A 21075-nucleotide genomic window follows, 5' to 3' on the forward strand; every position below is an offset into this window, starting at 1 on the left:
CCAGCGCAGCCTGGAGAGTGGGTGCTTGCACTAATCTCTCCACGTCGATAAGTGTTTTAGGGGTTTTCATAGGTCAAACAGCTGGCCGTTTTATTGATCTCATACTAAAGACGCTGTCATAAAACTTTTGAACAATTTTAGTACTACAATGAGATATGCTTGGGAACAACTGCTGAAAGATCGTGGGTTCAAAATATTTGACACATTGGGAGAAGGCGCATATTCAAAAGTAAGTAGGTAGACTACAAATAGACAATTTATTGCTAGGCCACAGAGCACCCTTGTTTCTTCTTGCGTTTGAGGCCGCCGCAAGTCACGTTGTTACCTGTATATCCAGGCACAGTACGAGGGCCAATAGATTGTGTGGTTACCAAGCAGGGTGAGTTCTTTTCGTTGGACGCCGGGCTGAGGGTTTGTCTTCTTGACGCCGCGGGTGCCCTGTGAGTTGCTAATACTGCAAAATAACACCAATAGACTAAAAAATAAGGGCAGTGTTTCTCAAACTTTTTTTGCCACGGCCCAAAATGTATTTGTGGTGGCCTACTTTTTTGCAGCCTACTTGTAGGCTAACCTCATATTGCTTTTATTTCACTTGCTATCAAAGGCTTTGCGTCTCACATTCAATGACTCCCCGCCCATGGTTTGAGAACCACTGTGCTAGAATGTTAGGCTTATAGACGTTCTGCTGTAGCTTTGCAGGCTACACAAGGTAGCCTATACGTAACCGCTCCTGTGTGCCTCATAAACGAATCGAGTTTAAAAATTGTGTACATGTTAGGTCAAAGCAGCGTATTCCACTGAGCTGGGCGAAGAAGTTGCCATCAAATGCATCAGTTTTCAAGGTGCGCCCAAAGATTTCATAGAAAAGTTTTTGCCCAGAGAGCTGAAAATATTACCGTTGTTGTGTCATGAGAATATTGTCCAAGTTCATGAAGTCCTAGAGGTAGGTCGTCTGGATAAGAGCAAGTGTTTTTCCAACATTGTAGGACAGTTTGTCGCCCACAAATGAGCATAATAGGTTATCATCACATAGGCCGGTGTCAGTGGTGGCCTTTGGGGTGGGCGAACTGGGCGACCGCCCAGGGCCCGCGCTTATCCAAAATATACACAAATAAAGTTTACATTAAGCACTTACAGAAAGCAGTAGGCTAACTTAAACTTTTCCACCATAGTTTATAGTTTGTATAAAAAAAAATGCTCAAGACCTTGACAGACCGCGCTGGAGACCTTGACAGTGAAGAACTTTACACTGAAGTGCAGAGCTCCACGAGAATATACTCACCATTGAAAACAATAGAAACTACAGTTCTTTCTGTTCTACAGTATCTGTATCAAAACAAACTGAATGTTGTGTACCCTAACTTGTGTTTGTTACTGAGACTATTTCCTACTGTGCCAGTTACTGTAGCTTCAGGGGAAAGATAATTTTCTAAACTAAAGTTGATAAAAAATTACCTTCGCTCTACAATGAGCCAAGTGTTCACGAAATTATGGCCAAGTTATCTGTCTCCGTATTGTGACATAGATTGTCGCGCAATGGTGACGTCATCATTGCGATGCACTGTCACGCTTGAGCGACAATCTCTTGTTATCCTTTCTCTATTTTACTGACTTGTGTTTTCCAAACGTGTTTCGTCTTTACGATGTGTGAATCTAACGGACGGACGTAATAAGAGTGTGAAGTGACTATTCCACATCACAATTGAACCCGTCTCTTGTTAACAATATACAATCAATCTTCACTCAACACATGTGGAACTTCAGTCGAAAGTTAGGAAGAAGACAGGTTGGATAGCAGTTCATACATAGCTGTTATCAGAAAGAAAGAACATCAAGAACGCTTGGTTGGACTAGCTATTGTTTCAATTGAGCACAACGTGGGCAAAACATTGGACAATGCTTCTCTTATGAAAGAGTTTGCCGCAATAAAAGCTAGAAAGGTGCATTTTGTGTAAGTGCTGCAGACGAGTGGTGTAGGACTCGGATGGCACTGGGTGAGGTGGTACTACATAGCATCAGAGTGATGTGAAGATGTCACAGGCTCACAGCATGAAATATACCTTTGTCTCTTACCATCGCTGTTTGTTGTTGTATCATGTTAATTCCTTTTTGTGTTATTGTGATTTATGGTTATTAGAGTTTGGGTATTTTAATTTGTCGATACGTAGGCGGTAGAGGGCCCTCATATTACTTTTTGCCCAGGGCCCACATAACCTTAAGGCCACCACTGGCCGGCGTCCATCCAGGATCTTCAAAATAAAAGTAGCTTATTTCGAAACACACTTTCGTGTAGACACAATAATCCTTTTCTCTTGAAAACATTTGATTTAATTTTAAGATATCTGGTTTCGTTTCAAATACTTCTACCGCAGTCTGGATTTTAACCATATCTATATTTCCTAAAGAGATATGTAGTTAAGTAGCCTAAATAAAATAATTCAAGGTTCGCCTTAGGCTGTGTGGGCAACTCGCTGGATGAATAGGCCTTCAGTTTAATCTAGGAAAATACAGGAGAATGCGGAAAATCTCAACGAGGTTGCCAGGTCTATATATGATAAGATAGTTATTTATGAAGCGATTGAACAAGCATATAGCTTACTTAGCTACAGCGTAGCATGATGTTTGTGCACGTTACCCCACAGACCAAAGCAACGTATTTTTTGCATGTTATACCTTGCAAAAGGTTTTACGTCATAAATTTTTCTATTCCACTGTCACCCTTTTTGTTCTTGGCTTCACCAATGATGCCACATTTTTTAGTACATTCGCAAACATTCATCTGCTGTTATTTTAACCTCTTGCTTTTGAAGTTGGTCTAGCACTAGAGGTAAGCTTTTCGATCAGCCTGAGAGTTGCCGTTTTGAGCAAACCTTCTTCATGTGGAGTTGAAAATAAAAGTTAAATGTAGTCTAGTGCAGGGCTTCCCGAACGGGGGTCGCGACCCCGCAAGGGGTCGCGTAACGAACTGCTGGGGTCGCAGAGAGTACACCAATTTTAGCCTACATAAAGTAGCCTAGTGCGTATATCCTATGGTACTTTTCAGACGTTTATTTTATAACGCAGTTGTTAAAACTGATAGCCTATAACTGTTAGCTAAATATTGAAAAAGTAAAACTAATCGAATCAATCGAAGGCTGGTAAAAAATCGAACGGTACGGTAACGATAATTTCGTCAATTTTTGCACGGAAGTGGAGCTATTTAGGAAGGACTGTGTTGGCATGTCTACTGAGGGAGCTTCTGCAATGACAGGACATACACCTTAATAGCTAAAAAGAATATATCCTCATCCAAATGCTATTGCACTTGTGCAAGATGCTATGAAAATATTAACTTTGAGTCGTGCATTCAATACCCGTATTTTTGCAAGTTTATATGGTGAAATGTAATGAGACTTCAGTTTAAATCCCTTTTACTGCATTGCGAAGTAAGATGGCTCTCAAAAACAAAACTTTAAAAATGCTATTAACGTTGAAAAATGAAGTCGTGGTTTTTCTAACGGAAAAAAATCAAACTTGGTCCATCATTTCTGCAATGACATCTGACTTTCAAAATTATGCTATTTGTGAGATTTGCTTGAAAAATGGAAAGAACTTAATTTATCCATCTAAGGAAAAAACACCAATGTTTTTACATTGAAATCAAGAAATCAAAAACTTGAAGCGTTTGTTAAAAGTCTAAACATCTAGAAAGAAGAAGTTGAAAATGATTCATTTGCAACTTTTTCATCTACTGTAGAGTTTTTGACTACCGGTAACAGTGATGTGGAACCAAATGTTTAAGCCTGTGGTTATCGACCACTTGTAAAATCTTTTGAAACAGTTTTAAAAGTATTTTCTTCTAGAATTAAACAATGCCAAGTTAGATTGGTTCCAAAACCTATTTGTAATACAAAAACAAAATACCGAGCACCTCTCTTCCAAATCTCAGGAATAACATGCTGATCTATTTTCTGACTATACATTGCAGCTTGAATTTTCTGGAAAAAGTTTTACACTTTTTGACTGGTTAAAGCGGATTATCTATGGGCCTAATTATCTCACTCAGCACTTCAGCAGTGACTGCACTCCTGCCGTTTGTGTTCACGCGTCAGTACGAGTCAAGGTTATCAAAGTTGACGACAATCGCAAGAAAATACTGTACTTCCAGACTAAGCAAGATTGAAACCGCCTTGGGACCAGCAGTAACAAACATTGAGCAATGATTAGATTTGCTTTGCAGCAGAAAGCAGTCGCACTCATCACACTAAATAAATGTGTTTTCGGTTGTGTTTTGTTTCCAGTGGGTTACGTGTAAAGTAGCAGGTTTCGAGTATCGGTAGCTTGATGCTAGCCTACTCTAGTTTCGTTCGAATTAAGCCTTTTAATAAATATCACAAATGTATATTTCGCACTGTTTATCATGTCAGCTGTAAAAGATCGCGAAAAATTTTAGAAGATTAAAAGGGGTCGCGAGCAAAAAAGTTTGGCAAGCCCTGGTCTAGTGCCTTCGTAGACCAACATGACCACGTTGTTCAGTTTTGACTGTTTAAATCTAAGTTTATGGAGTTTTTAAGTTTTTCAAATCAGACCTGTGAAACTATTCATGTTTCAGGTCAAGATTTTTTATTCTTTTAAGCTAAACAAAAAACGCCGAGTTCTTTGAATTCAATTTTGAGCCCTGATTGATATAGACTACGCTACGTTTAATAAGTTATGATAAACCATTCACAGTCGACTCAATTGATCTAGATATTGTCATAATTTAATTATTCGCTTAATTAGATAACTAATAGCCTATGTCTAACTAACTAAGATGTTTTGTTTTAAATCTTTTTTGAATTATTAAAGGGTTGATTAATTTATTGTCCTGGTCATTTCATAGCTCCTGCAGGCGACATATTTTAATGGCACACTATAAGTAGTTGATGTGAGGATTACCTAAAGATTAATTTTGCAGCACTATGATGCTGACCAAAATAATAGCTACGTTTGCATTGTGATGGAACCAGCGAGGCACGGAGATTTATTGGAGTACATTCAGAAAAAGGGAGCTCTTCCTGAAACCGAAATAAAAAAGTTTTTCTGGCAGCTCTGTCAAGCCATCCATTACTGTCATTCCCAAAATATATGTCACAGGTTTTTATTAGCCTCGTAATTAATTATTTGGTTGGTGATTAGTAGTGTGTTTGTGATTCCGCGATAGGCCTATCATATACAGGGTGATCCGAAAGTAACTCCCTATTCTAAAATAACTGTAATTTATTCTTGAAGTGTAATTTCTCCAATTAATGAATAGGAGAAGAAAATATATTGCATGGAATTTTATTTAAAGTTCAATATGGCCACTATCATTCACCACAAGCTTCTCAAGTCGACCATGAACAGCATCAACTGATGTCACAAGAAACTCTCGCGGGATGGAACTCATAACTTCACGTATTCTCGCTTCAAGTTCTTCCAAAGTTTTTGGTTTGGTTGAGTACCGTAGACTTGTTCTTTTAACCAACCCCAAAGAAAAAAGTCGCAGGGTGTTAAATCAGGACTTCTGGCTGGCCATTCGTGTGAACCACGACGACCCATCCATTTTCCAGGAAATTGGGCATTCAGCCATTCTCGAACAACAATAGCAAAGTGTGGAGGAGCTCCATATTTGTTCATTAGTTCATCCTTCATGATGCCATGAATGCCGAAAGGTACCTCACCATGCTGAAAAATGAAGTTTGGCCAATTATCAGTACTTGGAATAATATTGAAGATTTAATTTTCATGCAAGATGGAGCTCCTCCACACTTTGCTATTGTTGTTCGAGAATGGCTGAATGCCCAATTTCCTGGAAAATGGATGGATCGTCGTGGTTCACACGAATGGCCAGCCAGAAGTCCTGATTTAACACCCTGCGACTTTTTTCTTTGGGTTGGTTAAAAGAACAAGTTTACACAACCAAACCAAAAAATCTGGAAGAACTTGAAGCGAGAATACGTGAAGTTATGAGTTCCATCCCGCAAAAGTTTCTTGTGAAATCAGTTGATGCTGTTCATGGTCGACTTGAGAAGCTTGTGGCGAATGATGGTGGCCATATTGAATTTTAAACAAAATTCCATGCAGTATATTTTCTTCTCATATTCATTAATTGGAGAAATTACACTTCAAGAATAAATTACAGTTATTTTAGAATAGGGAGTTACTTTCGTATCACCCTGTTATTATAGAGGTAGAGTGAAAAGAAATCAAAGACGATGGAATTTTAAATAATCATCAGCTTGTTCACATTCGTTTTTTTCAAACACAATTTTTAATCAACATTTCATCCACATTTGTTTCTTTAAAGATAATAAGGTCTCTCGCTAAAGGCTTCGCTGAGAAAATTTCGCTAATTTTGCTGAGAAAATGACTTCACAGAACTTCGAATGGGTTGCTTCGTGTTATAGTAATGATTACTCTGTGTTTGCCATAGTTGATTTCTGATCGGTTTTGTGTGGTGTTGTTTATATTCTTAACTAGTAGTTTTCGTTGAACTGTTTTTGTCACTTTGGTCCGATTTGAGATTTCCAGGTGTTCTCTTTGGTTTGGTTTAGTGTTGAATCTTTATCCTCGGACTGACGAAGGGTTGATAGGTTATTCCTGGTAGTTTCGCATACTTGTAGAGGCTCTTGACGGAAGGCCGGTTACAGAGATTGGCAGAGTGACGTTTTCCGATTGTTGAAGTGTTGTTGCCAAGGAATTATTCCACCCATTAGGTGTTGATAAATGGAGAGCAGTCGTTGCGTTGCTCAAGCGCACACCGCGAGAGCCGAACCACCGTCGCGTGATTTTGAGTTTGGCGCGTAACCACTGAACTAACTGGGCGAACAAGTTCTGTCCAGGCGAGAAGCGTTAGGCTACGTCAAGAGGCAATTAATTACGTTTTTTCACTTTGTTGCCTCAACTGAGCGATTCAATTTAAAGCTTGAGGTAAAGCTTTGTATTTGTTATGAGTTGTAATTGTGCACTCTCAAAGGTCTTCCTATGTCTTTTATGGAGTTATGATTAATTTGATGTGGTTACCAGCGCAGCCAACGCACTGCTTAAAAAAATATTTGCAAAACTTAAAAAGTTTATTGTGATATTAGTTAATTTGAATTATAAGTGCAATTTACAACAGCTGTGTTTAGAACAGCTCAAAATAGTATACTTTTTCTTGTAAAGTTTTCAGTTTTTTTACCACGTGAACCTTTTTTTTAGAGACTTGAAATGCGAAAACTTGCTATTGGACAGTCAAAATAATGTTTTGTTAACTGATTTTGGATTCGCGAAGCCTATTCGGTTCAACAATATTGGAGATGTGGTGTTGAGCACAACATTTTGTGGATCTGCCGCCTATGCTGCTCCAGAGATTTTGCAAGGTGAAAATTTCAGCAGGCTATTTCTAAACGTTCAAAACAAAACTTCGTTATTAAACTTTTCAGCAAACCTTAGCTTTCGCCACACAAGTGTGGCTTCGTCAGTATAGTCTGTAACTTACTAGTGATTTAACGAGCTTCGGTTTTGGTTCTGGCTCCGGTCAAAATCGGGCTATTTTTTCAACTCATTCGGTTCGGGCCGGAGGGGATAGTGAGCCGGAGGTGTATGTGCATTGTGCAAGCTGTGTGTGTGGCTGTGATCAGGTTCATCACTTTGGATTTATCTATTTTTTTTGTATTGCTGTGGTACTGCAAGAATAGGCTACACATATTGCCTGTAACATTGGTCAACCCCGTAGCCAAGCACCCAAGAAACAAAGTCAAATTTTTCACTTTTTTTTTTCAAAAAAAGTGTAGTTTCAACAACACAACCGTACAATGTGTTGTACATTTACAACATTGAGTAATAAAGGGTAAATTAAAAATATTTTTTGTTTCATTTTCTTCACCAATATATTATATTCATTCTACTCTCCCAAAGTCATGCATTTTCCAAAAATTTTTATTGCATATTTGCAACATAAAGCGCTAATGTAAGGTTGAAAACGGGGTCAACGAAGTCAGTCAAAAATCGCAATAAAGCTTTACACTACTTAATAAACTTGAGTTTTCCAATTTAGTGTGTTACTGTCTACTTTTTTGTTTCTAAATTTTCGCTATTTTTCATAATCTGCGTCGCACTACCAATTCTTTTGAAGAAAGGGACTGACCTTTTTGGCTGAAAACGGTTTGTTCATGAGACCTACAACTCTTCGAGCTACCGGCCAGGTTTTTTGCACTTGTCCATCAATTTTTAGTAGAAAATAGGCGATTTCTTGTTTTTCCACTGTGCAGTTGTGTAGTATTATGACACTATAAGAAAGTATCATTGACTTTGATTTGGCTGTGTCTTTTTTTTTTATAGATGTAGTGCTGCAATAAATTTGATCTTTCAAAAAGGTTTTTGTCACGTTAGCGTTGCTTTGTCTTTTTGTTTAGCCTACTCTTTCCAAAATGATGTTGAAGTTACTTTTTTAGACTTATTGTTTTGAAGGCAGACCTTACGATCCTCGTGTGAACGACATGTGGAGCATGGGCGTGATCTTATACATCATGTCTTGTGGTCACATGCCTTTTGACGATTCAAACGTGAGGAAGATGTACAAAGTTCAACTTCGCAATCGCATTCGTTTTCCATCCCGAATCAACGCAACTCTTTCTCATAACCTGAAGGTAATTGTGGGTTTCCCCGAGGCATGCTTGAAACGATATTAGCTTGTTTCAACGAGAATTGACATGTTTTTGGGGCTTCTTTTCTAGTTCCATTTTAAAGTGGAGAATATTGATTTGCCGAAGAAAATTCGTTTTAAACACCCCCGTACGAACGCTCTAAATCTGGTCGTAAATCTGAGCTTACGTTTTTTGCAAAACAGACTCTTTGTCTGTCATTACAACATAAATCACGTAAAAGTTTATTTTTGTGGCGAAAGCGCAGAGGCTACTAATAGGTTCTACAATTAGCCTAATTAAAACCGTAGTTTACGTGAGCTGACTACAAATATTTTATAAAAAAAAGATTTTATTTTTAGACAGTAGGTTGAATTAAATTTTTACCGAAATGTCTATTATTTTAAATACCTCAACAGGGTAGCGTTTAATTAGTAAATGTGGCCTGTATAACTAGAGAGCTATGCAGTCACCGCTATGGGGTAGGCTATTTTTACCAAGCTTTAACTACTGGTTTCACAATATATTTTTTTCTGTATAAATAAAGTTTAACTGTAATTAAAGAATAAAGTTAAATCGACTTCATTGGTTCCAATAACAGAAACAATCACTTGCAGTAATTTTCTGAAACCAATAGATCGATTTCAAAATCGAATGAATGAGAATGAAAATGAGAGTGTTGATAAGTTGACAAAGGCGAATGGAGTGAGATGGTATGGGTTTGTTTTGAGATGAAAAGAAGATGATGTTTTGAGAAGAGCGCCGAAGTTGCGAGTGGAGGGTCGTAGAAAACAAGGAATACCCAAGAAAACGTGGAAAAGGCAAGTTGAAGGGGAAAACAGCAAGGTGGTCTTGACAAGAGAGGACGCGTTGGACAGATCGATGTGGAGACAGGGTGTGAAGGCACTTGGAGGTGAATCCGGCCACCTTCGATAACGGGGACATCAGCAGATTAAAACTGGTCTACTATTACTAAAACCAGGCGTTTCAGTCACCAACTCAGAAGTTATGACAGATCAAACCTTGTTTCAGTTGCTGTAGATATATTAGTGAATGTATTCCGTCATTCCTAACTAAAAATTAATTGATTGATTTTATCCTCAGACTGGAAAATCTTCTTTGAGAGCTTAATCCTGGCCGTTTCGCATACTTGTAGACTTGTAGAGGCTTTGAATCACTGACGCAGTCCCGGTCACCGAGATTGACATCTGGATTGAAGTTTCCTATAGTTGTTAAAGTATTGTTGGCGGGAAATTATTCCATCAACTTGGTGCTGCTGAAAGGAGAGCAGTCCTGAAATGCGTTGCTCTTGCGCACACCCCGAGAGCCGAACCAGCGTCGCTTGATCTTGGCTGAGTCGGGCTGAAAATACCGACTTAACAGTTGCCTTAATGAAACTTCTGCCTCTTCATTTGGTTTACCCTAATGCAGGACCTTGTGCGTCGTCTCATCGAAGCGGATACAGACAAACGTTACACAGTAGAAGAAGCTTTGCAGCATCCGTTTTTTGACTGTTACCACGGCTATTCCTTTGAAAGGTTTGCCTGTTCAGTGTTCATTTAACCTAAGATAGTTATTTTGTTAAAGAAAATAACGTGTAACAATGTCAAGCAAATTCAAGAATATCATTCCAAGGTTATTTTATTTGGAATCACTGAGCGTTTAAATCACTGGTTCCCAACATTTTTTGAATTATGAACCTTTTAAGAATTGAAATGTAAAATTTGCAATGGTCTAATAGTAATGTAAGCTACATATTAGTAATTTGCAATTATAGTAATGTAAATATACAAGTTTTAATGTTTAAACCATGTAAAAATAGTTTTCCTGAAATAAAGGCATTTACCGACCTCCTTCGGCAGAGTTCCACGGACACAAGGTTAAAAATAAGCTCTTACTTTTAATAGGGACTTCTAAATTTTGCAAAAAACTAGAACTCTTCAATTCTTTCAACTTCTGCCGCTATAAACGTGATTTTGTTAGTGATTTTATTCAAATTGAATTAATAATAGGCTTGAGTTGCTTGAAGTAAATCATTGTAGCCGGAAGAACTTCCGCCGTAACTCGGACGATATTTTCTGTTATTCCACTCTTGGACAGTTGTGGCTTGCGATTGCTATTTAGACATCATGTGACAAAATAATTTTTTCTAGTGGGAAAACTGACCCCTGCTGCTCCAAGGAACAAATAAGACAATGCGAAAGCTATCATCTTCATACTAAGACTCCTTCTCTGCGACCGTACCATGAAGCGAGTGACTTTTATCATCCTACAAAGAAACGCACCTTTTCTCTCATATGCTGCCGCGATGCGTCGGCTAAAAGACATTTCGGGAAGCTGAAAAGATTGCAGTGCAAGAGGCAGGAAAAACATAACTTTCTTTGAGAATAAACGAATTGTCCACATGGCTTTGTTTCTACATATGCAACCGTCCTGAGGTTTTGACAGAAGAACAAGCTTTAGATCTAAAAGTGATTCATATTTGTCAGTATAGGGCCTATACGACTTGCACATCGTTTGTACGACTTGCACATCGTAAACCAAAAATCACTTAAATTTCTTTCAGAGTGCACATCGCATGCAAAGCCATCATGTTGGAGTTCAATCAGTTCCTCTTGCATTCCTGTCCCAGCCTGCAGTGCAGGCTAGCCTTTGTAATTACCGTATGGTTCTCATAGCAATCAATCGGCTGTTTTATCTTGTGTGCTGTGATTGGACAAAATAAGTCAAGTAAACTTGGTAGTCACTGTAGTTGTAGTTAAAGCTTCTACTGTACGGGTGAAAGTGTGACTTACTAAGGAGTTCTTAATCTCAGGTCTTCAAATTATTAACATCATCAGGTGATAAAAAATATTTTAAGGCAGATTAGAAGTTATGGAAAGAATATTCTCATACTTAAATAATCTAATGTACCTCTTGAAAAGTCAAAATGTACCCCTGGGGGTACATGTACCCCAGTTTGGGAACCCCTGGTATAGGCTATACGAAGTATTTTTTTGCTTTGAGAAACAAAACCTTTAAACATGTAGCCTACAGTGGACCTACTGTTAAAAGTACATGCCTTTAGTTTAAACGATCAACCTCAGTACCGTAATTGAACTTCTGTCAGTCATTTTAAATCAAAAACTATGTAAGTAGGCTATGTGAAACTGTCAGGATTAAGCTTCTGGAAACGTTTTCTTAGTGTGAGGATGAATATTTCTAAAGTGTAGTAATATCTGATCTAGTAGAAGACTGGTGAGTGTTGATGTAAAACGCTTAGGATCACGCTGAAAAGTAGGGCTATTGCAGCTATTTAAAATGCATTTTGTTGATAGGACAATAAGACTTCTGTTGATGGTTTAGTAAACTTTAATAGAGTGCTCTGCTCTTTCATGAAACACAGAAGTATATCTCTCAAGCAACATATGATCATCGAGCCACATAAGTTAGTAGCCTACCGGTATACCAAGAAGGAATCAAAAACAAAAATTTCTAATTCAACAATTAAATTGTAGCCAAGTTTTCCAAAATGATTTCGGGGTTAATATGAGGACTGAAGAGTGCCGCTCACATACAGATAGTTTGAACTTGTTCTGAAAGTTTTTGTGTTTCAAACTTTTAAATTGAAAAAATGAAAACTTTAATTAATATGATCAAACACGGATTACAGTTTTCAGAATTTTTTTGTTTATCAATAACGTGCAAAAACATATTTCCTTTCAATGTTATTTCAGAAGATTATATATTTACTTTACACGACATAATTTTTCAAGACTATCATGTTATTTTTGTGTTTTTGTTGCTGCAGTGGTTAGCGGATCTGATGACACGCTAGTACACTAGTATAGACCTAATAAGAAAAAGTAAATCATATTATATACGAAAAACCCAACAAACCAACTACATTTGTGGCGTAGGCATGGACAGTCATACATACATTTTGACCGGATTTTAAGCAATGATGTCAAATTTGCAAAAAAATATGAAAGCTAAATCAGTGACGTAGCTATAAAGATAGTTTTAGGGGGCAAACGTCATTTAATGCGAATTACAACGGTGCGATATTAAAACGTTGTAATAGCATTAAAATGTATTTTTTGGGGGTAGGGCAAAATAAATTAGGAAGGAAGCGATTGTCACCCCCAAGGCCTCTTGTGGCTAGGTCTCTGAGTTAGCCTAAGTTCGCTTGGAACCAATGTCAGATCTCAATTTGTAAAACAGCAAGTAGCCTATTTAGCCCTAAACATCGTTGATTTGTGAAAATAAACATAAATACAAGTAATAAAAAGCTTTTTTCTTGAGTATAACTGTGAAGTTTAATGTAGATGGTGATTATGCATACATTTTAGCAAAACAGTCCTCTCCAGCTCACAAAATTGGTCTTTTTTACAGTCACTCATCGTCTAACTAAGATGTCAAATCAAAACCTAAAAAAGAGTCATGTTGCTTGCTGGGACACTGTTTTGCATTCAGGAACAAAGTGACACATAACAAAAGAAGAAACGTAAAGCAAACATACAATTTTTAACTAATTTATGAACAATTAACTAATTTGAGTCCAAACTGCTGTTAGGTTTTGTAGTTACCATAGACTGCATCTGTCGCCCCTTGTTACATGTTTTAAGTGGTATGCATAAGACTTCAATTCAAGGTCGTGGAAAAAATACTGTGGGCTCGTATTGAATTGTACAGTCACAAAATCTTTTAACAGCAGAAGGTTACAATACAACTTTATGAAATTACATTTTTATAGTGACTCTTAATATTGCGATGCATATCTGGCATAGGATACGTATAACGCAACACAATTAACAAGTGCATTAGGCTACTGTCCATCTCTTGCTGGTTTTACAAACTTACACTGCCAATACGATATTGATTGTTATACTGCAATAGTCATAACCTAACAAGTTGTAATTTTCACGCTTTATCCAAATTGTGTGCAGCTGAAATGCAGAAATAAAACTCTTTAGTCTGGGGTTAGCTTTTTCGCACTTGATAACTTTTTCCAGATACACAGATAGTCTGTAGGCTATGCAGTGTTTCAGTGTCTGATACCCCTTAGAAGTTTTCAAAGTGGTGCAAGAAAGATGGACCCTCATATTTGTTCAGCTGACTGCATGTCTCATCGACCCCGTTGGTCATCGGTGGAGGACCACAGCTAAAAACTCCAAACTTGTCAACCTTAAAAAACAAGAAAAATTGCATAAGGATATATCTATTCTATGGTCAATATCACTCTTTCAACCAAACCGAAGTGTTGCTAGTTTTTCTGCATTTTTGTTTCACTTTGTGTAATCCCTGTCTGCAAGGGTGTAGGTGAGTGCTAAGAAAAAAAATCTTGGAACTCACATTGTTATATATACCATAATGAGTATTCCAAAATACTTGATTATATTTTTAATAACACTTCAGATTTACTGCTATGTTTTGGTAAGCTAAAGTTATGGAAAATATTTTTTTCGTTATAGGGCAATTAAAGGCAATTGTCCGCCCCGTTAACGCAGTAGTTAAGCGCCTGACTCAAGAAGATGGAATAATTCCCTGGCAACAACATTTCAACAATCGGAAACTTTACCCTGTCAATCTCGGTAATTAACCCTGCGCAAAAAGCTTCTACAAGAATGCAAAATTACCAGAAATAACGAATCAAAGACTTTGTCAGTCCGAGGATGAAGATTCAAACTGACCAACCAGCCTATACTTCAAAAAAATTGTGCTGAATCGTTTTTCTTTAGGCTATTACAGCGCAAATGAATACTGTACCTGTTTATGTGTTTAATGTAATAAATTAAATATTTCCTCGAAATTAGATTTGATTCTTGATTTGTGAATACGCAGCATTTTCTCAGGTTGGAGAAAGTAGCAATGTAAGTTGATGTGCGTACAGTAGTAACAAAAGAGTTGTAGCCTATAGGCCTACTACCGAAAAAAGTGTGATGTTAACAGTACGTATACATTACAGCAGAGTAACCAAATAAAGTTTTAATATTTTATGCTTACATCCGGGTGTTCATCAGACAAAGAAGCAAAAAAGGCTTTAAAGTCTGGACGTCCAAAGTGGGTAACAGCCCTAAGTCCGGTGAAGAGGGATTTTCCAGCAACTTTTTGGAAGTGTCTTTCACAGATATACTGAAACGTAATATTACGAATAAGTTTTATGTAACAACCTCAACAAGCTGATGGATTTTAATACACGGAAAGATCCCCTACTCAGTTGCTGAGCTTCGAGGAATGAAAAGACAAAGTTTTCATCACACTAGGCCAGGGGTCACCAAATGGCGGCCCGCGGGCCGCATGCGGCCCGCCATGGCATATCGCTGCGGCCCGCGGAAGGTACCAGCGTACAAGTATAACCAAAAATACTTTTCTTGAGGAGTCAATGAGCATGAAGGTAAAAAATACTTTCCGGGAAGAATATTTTCGCTGTGCATACGATTCCACCGACCGACCATTCAGATTGTAGTTCTAGGTGGGGGTCGCTCAACGTTATTCCAATGCGATGTCCAGCCACACTGTCCCAGTGGTTGATTAAAACGTCTGTTTTCAAATTTCGAAATTGTCTGTGAGCATAGGGTTGCTTATTTTAAGTTTGTAAGTGTCATGTAAACACTAGTGTGCGTTTCACCGTTATTGTGTTTCACAAGCATTGTTCCCTTTAAGCAAGTTTTTGTTAGCAAAATAGGCCGGTGTGCCAACTCAATTTATAATAAATTGGCAAAGTAAGCTTATTTGCCTACCGGTATATATAAATTTAAAGACATTTTCTGGTGGTATCAAGAAAATGAAATATCTTGTCACAGGTATTGGTTGTAGGCCTATTATTTCTGGTTGTATTTTCATAAGACAACTTCTGCTTGTATTATGAAATATTTAGTTCGTTACTGCAAAATTTTGTTAATCAACAATTCTTGCCATGCTGATAAGCACTGCAAGTGACAGTTGTCTAATAATCAAGAAATACGGTTTTATAGACTCTCACAAAAAGATGAAAAACCAACTCATTGCTTTTTTAGAGGGAACACCGTTCATGAGTTACGATAGAACGTTTTTTTAGGTGATTTCTACAAGCGTTTGTTTCATGGTGCCTAGTTTCTTTCTCCGCTGATATGTTAGCAGCATAGCAGGTCACTGTTGTTGCCTGTATTGCGATGTGTCAAACATTTCTTTGGTTACTGAAACTGTTAATTGCAAGATATCTTTTGCGAAGCAAAGTGACATCACTCTTGCTTGGCGATGAATATTCTAATGAAACCGTTCGCATCGCTACAAGTGCGCAAAACAAGTGGCCTTGTTTATTAGACATTGTTAAGGAAGTCAAAAGTGTTGTTAAAGGAGCTTGGCCTGGCGGTAGCGTTGTTCGACTAATTTTGTTGCTGCGGTATTCTAAGATAAATAGTAACAACATGTAACGATGAATACTGGGTACGAAATGCGTTCATTTCTAGCATCAGAGTCAACCTACCTAAAATTTTATTAGTGCGGCCCGCCACAGCTCTCCTTAGTGCCAAAGTGGCCCGCATGCAAAAAAGGTTGGTGACCCCTGCACTAGGCCATCGGCACTAACGAGAGTAGGGGGGCCAGTTGCTTTTTCTCGGATGCCTTTTCTTCAGCAATTACGCCCACCTAATTTATTACGCTCTGGCTAGAGATAAGCAGACAACAAAGCCCGGTGTCGATCCAGGTTTACATTATTGGAAAACCGAAGCCTCATCCGCTACACCATCCAACCGCCGAGCCATTCCATCTTCCATCAAAAAGGGAAACAGTTTATGTTTTGATACATTTGCAAAGTCATGACTTTAGTTTCTTTAATTTAGGTTCTTTAAGGTTCTGCATTAAGGTTCTTCAAAGGTCCCGATCCCAAACGTTTTGCATTTGGGTTATTTCTGGTCTAGCAGAAATTGTTTCAATTTACATAGGCTATAAAACAGGCGTTTAATAAACTTTGAAACTGACAACTGTAAAACAATCTGACAAACTGTAGCCTACCAAATTATAATTTTATAAAAAGGGAAAAATAAACCACCCAAGTCTATGCTTAAAACTGTTATCATTGTAGTTATTTTTTTCACTGGCGACCGTTTTTGATACACGAGTCAAAAGTGTCACTAAGCTTTTTTCTAAAGTTTCATAATTAAACGGGTGAAATATATTTTAAACACACCAGCATAGTGGTTCTTAGGTCAAACTTTTGGGGGAATTGTGTGATGAAGATATGGGTGTCCAGAATTCCTTTCACGTCCTTCTCCTCTGCAGCTTGAATGATGTCAGTCAGCCATTCGTATTGCTTTTGATCACGGGTAATCCAAATAAAATAGACCTGCACACACATATTGCAAATAATGTATTTGCAAATCTCTGAATGTCTGTAAATAGCTTTCCAGATGCCGTATCAAAATCGGTATTTTTACATTGATTCAATGATTCAACAATTCGTTTAGACCAGGGGTCACCAAACTTTTTTTTAAGGGCCTGATTGCTGCAAGATTAACAGCTGCGGGCCGGATGCAAATTGCCAAAAATATTGCAAAATATTGCGAAAAGATACACAACTATTTAAAATCTCCATTGACTTGAATTGAGCACAATAAATAACAAAGTCAGCGGTGGAATAGCAAAGTTGTGATGAAAATCGAAAGGTTGCTGGAAAATTTATCCCCTGCTGTGATACACTACAGGGCATCGTGCTCTTGAAAAAACATTACATCTTTCCATATTTGGCTTAAGCTGTCCCCATTTGTGGTGGCCTAATGATAAACAGCAACGTCAGTCCTTTACAAAAAGTTTGGTAACTTTTTTCCTTAACAGTTGTAGTGCAGCTGTTATTTCCGCAGTACGTGGCGGGCCGGATGAAATCAGTTCGTGTTCCGGATGAAATCAGTTCGTGTTCCGGGTGAAATCAGTTCGGTTCCGGCCCGCGGGCCGTAGTTTGGTGACCCCTGGTTTAGACTACGATAAGTTTTATTTTAGCAAAGCAATAACAAGCCTATGTTGTTACCAAAGCGCAGAGACAACATCAACGAAGGGAAAGTATGGGAAGTGTATCAAAGAAATTAAAAATCTTCAGGCAGGTGTAAACCACAACAATACTTGATATGAACGACTCGGTTACATGTCTTGTAATACAAACAAATTGATTTTCACACGAATCAGTTCAATCACAAACAGCTAAAAATCGATTTCGATCAGCTAGCAGCTAGATCATCTTCAGTTAAGCTGAAAGCAAACAGTTTTGATTGTGCTGTTTGCTTTCAGCTGAATTGAACATGATCTCTGCTAGTTGATCGAAATCGATTTTTAGCTGTTTATGATTGAACTGACTCGAGTGAAAATAAATTCGTTTGTATTACAAGTGTAGTATCGTTCTTGATTTCAGGCGAGTCAGTTCAAAGTTAAAAGTTCAAAGTTCAAAGTTTAAAGTTAAATAGAAATGAAAATAAACTCATTAGCGCAACCAAGGAAACGACCTGAATTAACTGGCGCAACCAAGCATCTTGGCAGTGCCAATTTTTTTTGATTATGTGGTAATTGTTAAATTGATGTGGAATAACAGATGCTCAATGGAAATTTTTGAACGCCAGACAGTCAGACCGTGCGACATATATTAGCCGTTTTATAAATCGGATTTAGAAAGTATTTTACTAAAAAAACATTGAATTTCAACAGCGGCCACGGCTTAAAAATTCCGAAATCATTGTCACACCTGCAGCAACGGCATGATCCATATGAAACATGCCTGACCAAGTTTTAAGTTGCATCGGCTAAAACTAATATCCAGAACGGACTTATTATGACAATCAGTAGGCTATAGGCCTAGGCCTAAACCATGGCGACCCGGATTGCTATTGCCTAATAAACTATGCAAATTAAACTAAATTGAGGAATTTACTGAAAAAATTAATCTACCTTTTTGCATGTAATCTTGGTTCCAGAATGAGTGACACTGATCAGATCCTTGAGGATGGATGCGAACGGAGTTACACCAATGCCGCCGCCAACCAACACAGAGACATCGTACTTGTACCAGTCCTGATGTCCTTCTCCAAATGGCCCGTCAACCAAAAGCTGAGATCATCATAAAAATGAAAAGATTGAAACTAAATTTAAAACTTTTTTGTTGAAAAAACGTTAACAATACTGTTCAACGTATTAAGACTTGCAAGAGTAAGAAAAAAATTAATCGAATAATTGCGCAATGTGATTTGGATATCATAGGTTGTGAAAGCCAAAAAAGGTCCAAACTTTTTTGTACCTTAGGGTAAGCAGCGTCTCGTAATACTTCCGGATTATAAATGTTTCTGAGGTTGATTGTCCAAGGTCCAACTGCACGGATGTGGAGCTTGAGAGTGTCTTCACTCGGAGCAGATGTAAGAGTGAAAGGATGGTATTCACCAGGAGATTGAGCAAGGCAAGCAATCCGAACCTAGTCAAGTATGGTCTTATAAGTTCTGTTGTTATAAAATAAACAGCCTACAAAGAACGGAGTAACAATAACGTAAACCAAATATCATAAAGGGCACAAAAAGTTTGCCTTACTTATTGTAAAAATACTAAGAAAAATAATAATTATTAGGTTATCTATAGGCTAGTAGTTTGTTTAAAAAAAGAGCAAAAGCGAAAAGTTTATTATTTTAAGCATTTCCATACAGTGAGTGCTAATATTCATGATTTCAATTTGTTAAAAATAATTCCTTTAAGTGCCTTCCGTCTAACGTCATGCAAGACATTGTATAACATCTTTGTCTCAAATACTTAAGAAATTTGATCTATAATTGTTAACCTAAAACTTTGTCCATTAACCTATACTGAGAGTCTACTTTTCTTTAAGCTTTGATCTTGTCCTTCCCAGGTGGAAGTATATTTTTTTTTATAAAATTTTTACTCAAACAAACTTGTTACCCATTGTCCAGCTTTGTAATCAAAGTTGGTTGGTCGTTTGAACTCAAGGTACGTCACGTCGGAAGGAAGAAGCTCTGCGTTCACCACCGATATCTCAGCTTTGTTTCTGCTCAAGCTGTAGAGCTTATCGAGCGTGTAAAGTATGAGCGGTCCCAGCAAGAAGTAATAGGTAAATGGGTTCTATACAAAAACATCATTAATGTGATGCTTTATAACTTATATATTTTATTTTTGGTCATTTTGCCACAGTATTTAGAGATGCTTCTTTAAGGAAACAGTGGTCTAACCTAAAGCAAGGCACTAATTTATACAAACTTATTGTGGCCTCTCAGTTTAGTAGGCTATAGCTTAAAAAAGTAAAATTTTGATGCAGACTAAGCAAATGAATCTGGTTTCGTCGGCTGGGTGGCCGAGTGGTGAGATCATCTACGCTCTACGCGACATTCAAAAGAACGTTTTCAAGAACGTGGGTTTGACACCGTTCCAGAGCACGCGGCTGTGTACAGTATCCATAAAGACACTTAATGGCAACTGAAAATAAGGGGATCAGCTGACTCGAAAACTAATTTTATGTCATCTCGCTGCTTCTTGTTGTCTGTTGGTATCGCATCTGTGATCACAGTGTAGCCTACTGTTGTGTATATGTTGTCGCAATTGACGCAAAATAAAACATGATTATTATTATCTGGAACTGAAAGTGGTGAAGTACCTGCACCAAAAATCCACTTCCGTGAAGGATCATAAAAAGATAAAGGATAAAGTACCCAGATTTGTGAGTCCACCAAAACCACTGGAAAACGTGCTGTCGAGCATAGGGGGTAGCAAAGGTGTACCTTAAATACAAAGTAAAAACCTGCTAGTTGGAAAGTCATAGGACAATATATGCATGTATGCTTACTGTATGTTACTTATGTATGTATGAAGTGACTTAATTACTTTAAATTTCGAAGTACGAAAAGCATTTATTTGGTGTTTATTTATTGAGAAAATATGTTGAACTAATAAGCTATTTTCACTTGAGAGTAAAAGCAAAAAACGCAACTATTTTTGAGTTAAATCCCTTACATGACAATAAGGTTCAGGGTCAAAATCACTCCGGTGATTCCAGTAATAGTCTGCCAGCACCAGTAATGGAACTTGGGCAATACGTCACTAGGTCGGAAAAAGTCGCGGAAGAGGCAGGTCAAGTCACCAGCTGGTTGAGTCGCAATCGAATAGAAATTGCAAGAATGTCCAATGATATGAATCGCTAAAAATATTATGATTTAGTTTAGCTATGAATGTTAACTTTAATCAAACGGTACAAATGTGAAGGCATAAGTTTTGACTAAACGCAGTACAGCTCCAGACTGCACGGCCTTTGAGAAAGTATAGCAGCATCAGCCTACTTAAACTTACTTAGATTTAATAAAAATACAGAGGCATAAGCTACAAATCAGTTCACTTTTTTGTTTATACGGATCTAGACCTTGAAATGCATTGTGCAAAACAAATATTCAGTTTCAAAGCGTTTTAATTCCGTCTCTGAAACTACAAGATTGATATTGTGTGACTATGAATACATATA

At 37.7% G+C, this 21075-nt stretch overlaps 2 protein-coding genes across 2 annotated transcripts in view; one reads left to right on the forward strand and one right to left on the reverse strand.

Moving 5' to 3' along the window:
• Positions 1 to 11032, forward strand: LOC145765291 (testis-specific serine/threonine-protein kinase 3-like). The gene is made up of 7 exons (XM_082577093.1): positions 1 to 229; positions 779 to 943; positions 4937 to 5115; positions 7201 to 7361; positions 8452 to 8630; positions 10056 to 10162; positions 10778 to 11032. Exons 1-7 carry the CDS (start codon positions 149 to 151, stop codon positions 11007 to 11009), a joined length of 1104 nt encoding a protein of 367 aa, XP_082433219.1. The 5' UTR covers positions 1 to 148; the 3' UTR covers positions 11010 to 11032.
• Positions 11033 to 13084: 2052 nt separating this feature from the next.
• Positions 13085 to 21075, reverse strand: part of LOC145765290 (dual oxidase 2-like) — a 38137-nt gene continuing 30146 nt past the window's right edge. Inside the window, exons 26-33 of the mRNA XM_082577092.1 lie at positions 20574 to 20757; positions 20218 to 20341; positions 19509 to 19688; positions 18862 to 19032; positions 18516 to 18674; positions 16774 to 16929; positions 14610 to 14738; positions 13085 to 13790 (exon numbers count right to left, since the gene is read on the reverse strand). Of these exons, the coding sequence (XP_082433218.1) occupies positions 13668 to 13790; positions 14610 to 14738; positions 16774 to 16929; positions 18516 to 18674; positions 18862 to 19032; positions 19509 to 19688; positions 20218 to 20341; positions 20574 to 20757 (1226 nt within the window). The 3' untranslated portion in view covers positions 13085 to 13667. The remainder of the gene's footprint in view (positions 13791 to 14609; positions 14739 to 16773; positions 16930 to 18515; positions 18675 to 18861; positions 19033 to 19508; positions 19689 to 20217; positions 20342 to 20573; positions 20758 to 21075) is intronic.

The sequence above is a fragment of the Aplidium turbinatum genome, chromosome 2 (assembly GCF_918807975.1).
Source record: "Aplidium turbinatum chromosome 2, kaAplTurb1.1, whole genome shotgun sequence".
Taxonomy (NCBI): domain Eukaryota; kingdom Metazoa; phylum Chordata; class Ascidiacea; order Aplousobranchia; family Polyclinidae; genus Aplidium; species Aplidium turbinatum.

Bases quoted from the DNA above. Each gene is read 5' to 3' on its own strand.
- LOC145765291 (XM_082577093.1), top strand. From the start codon at position 149: ATGAGATATGCTTGGGAACAACTGCTGAAAGATCGTGGGTTCAAAATA. The intron at 5,116-7,200 runs GTTTTTATTAGC...CCTTTTTTTTAG, and splicing joins TCCCAAAATATATGTCACAG to AGACTTGAAATGCGAAAACT. The intron at 7,362-8,451 runs GTGAAAATTTCA...ATTGTTTTGAAG, and splicing joins TGCTCCAGAGATTTTGCAAG to GCAGACCTTACGATCCTCGT.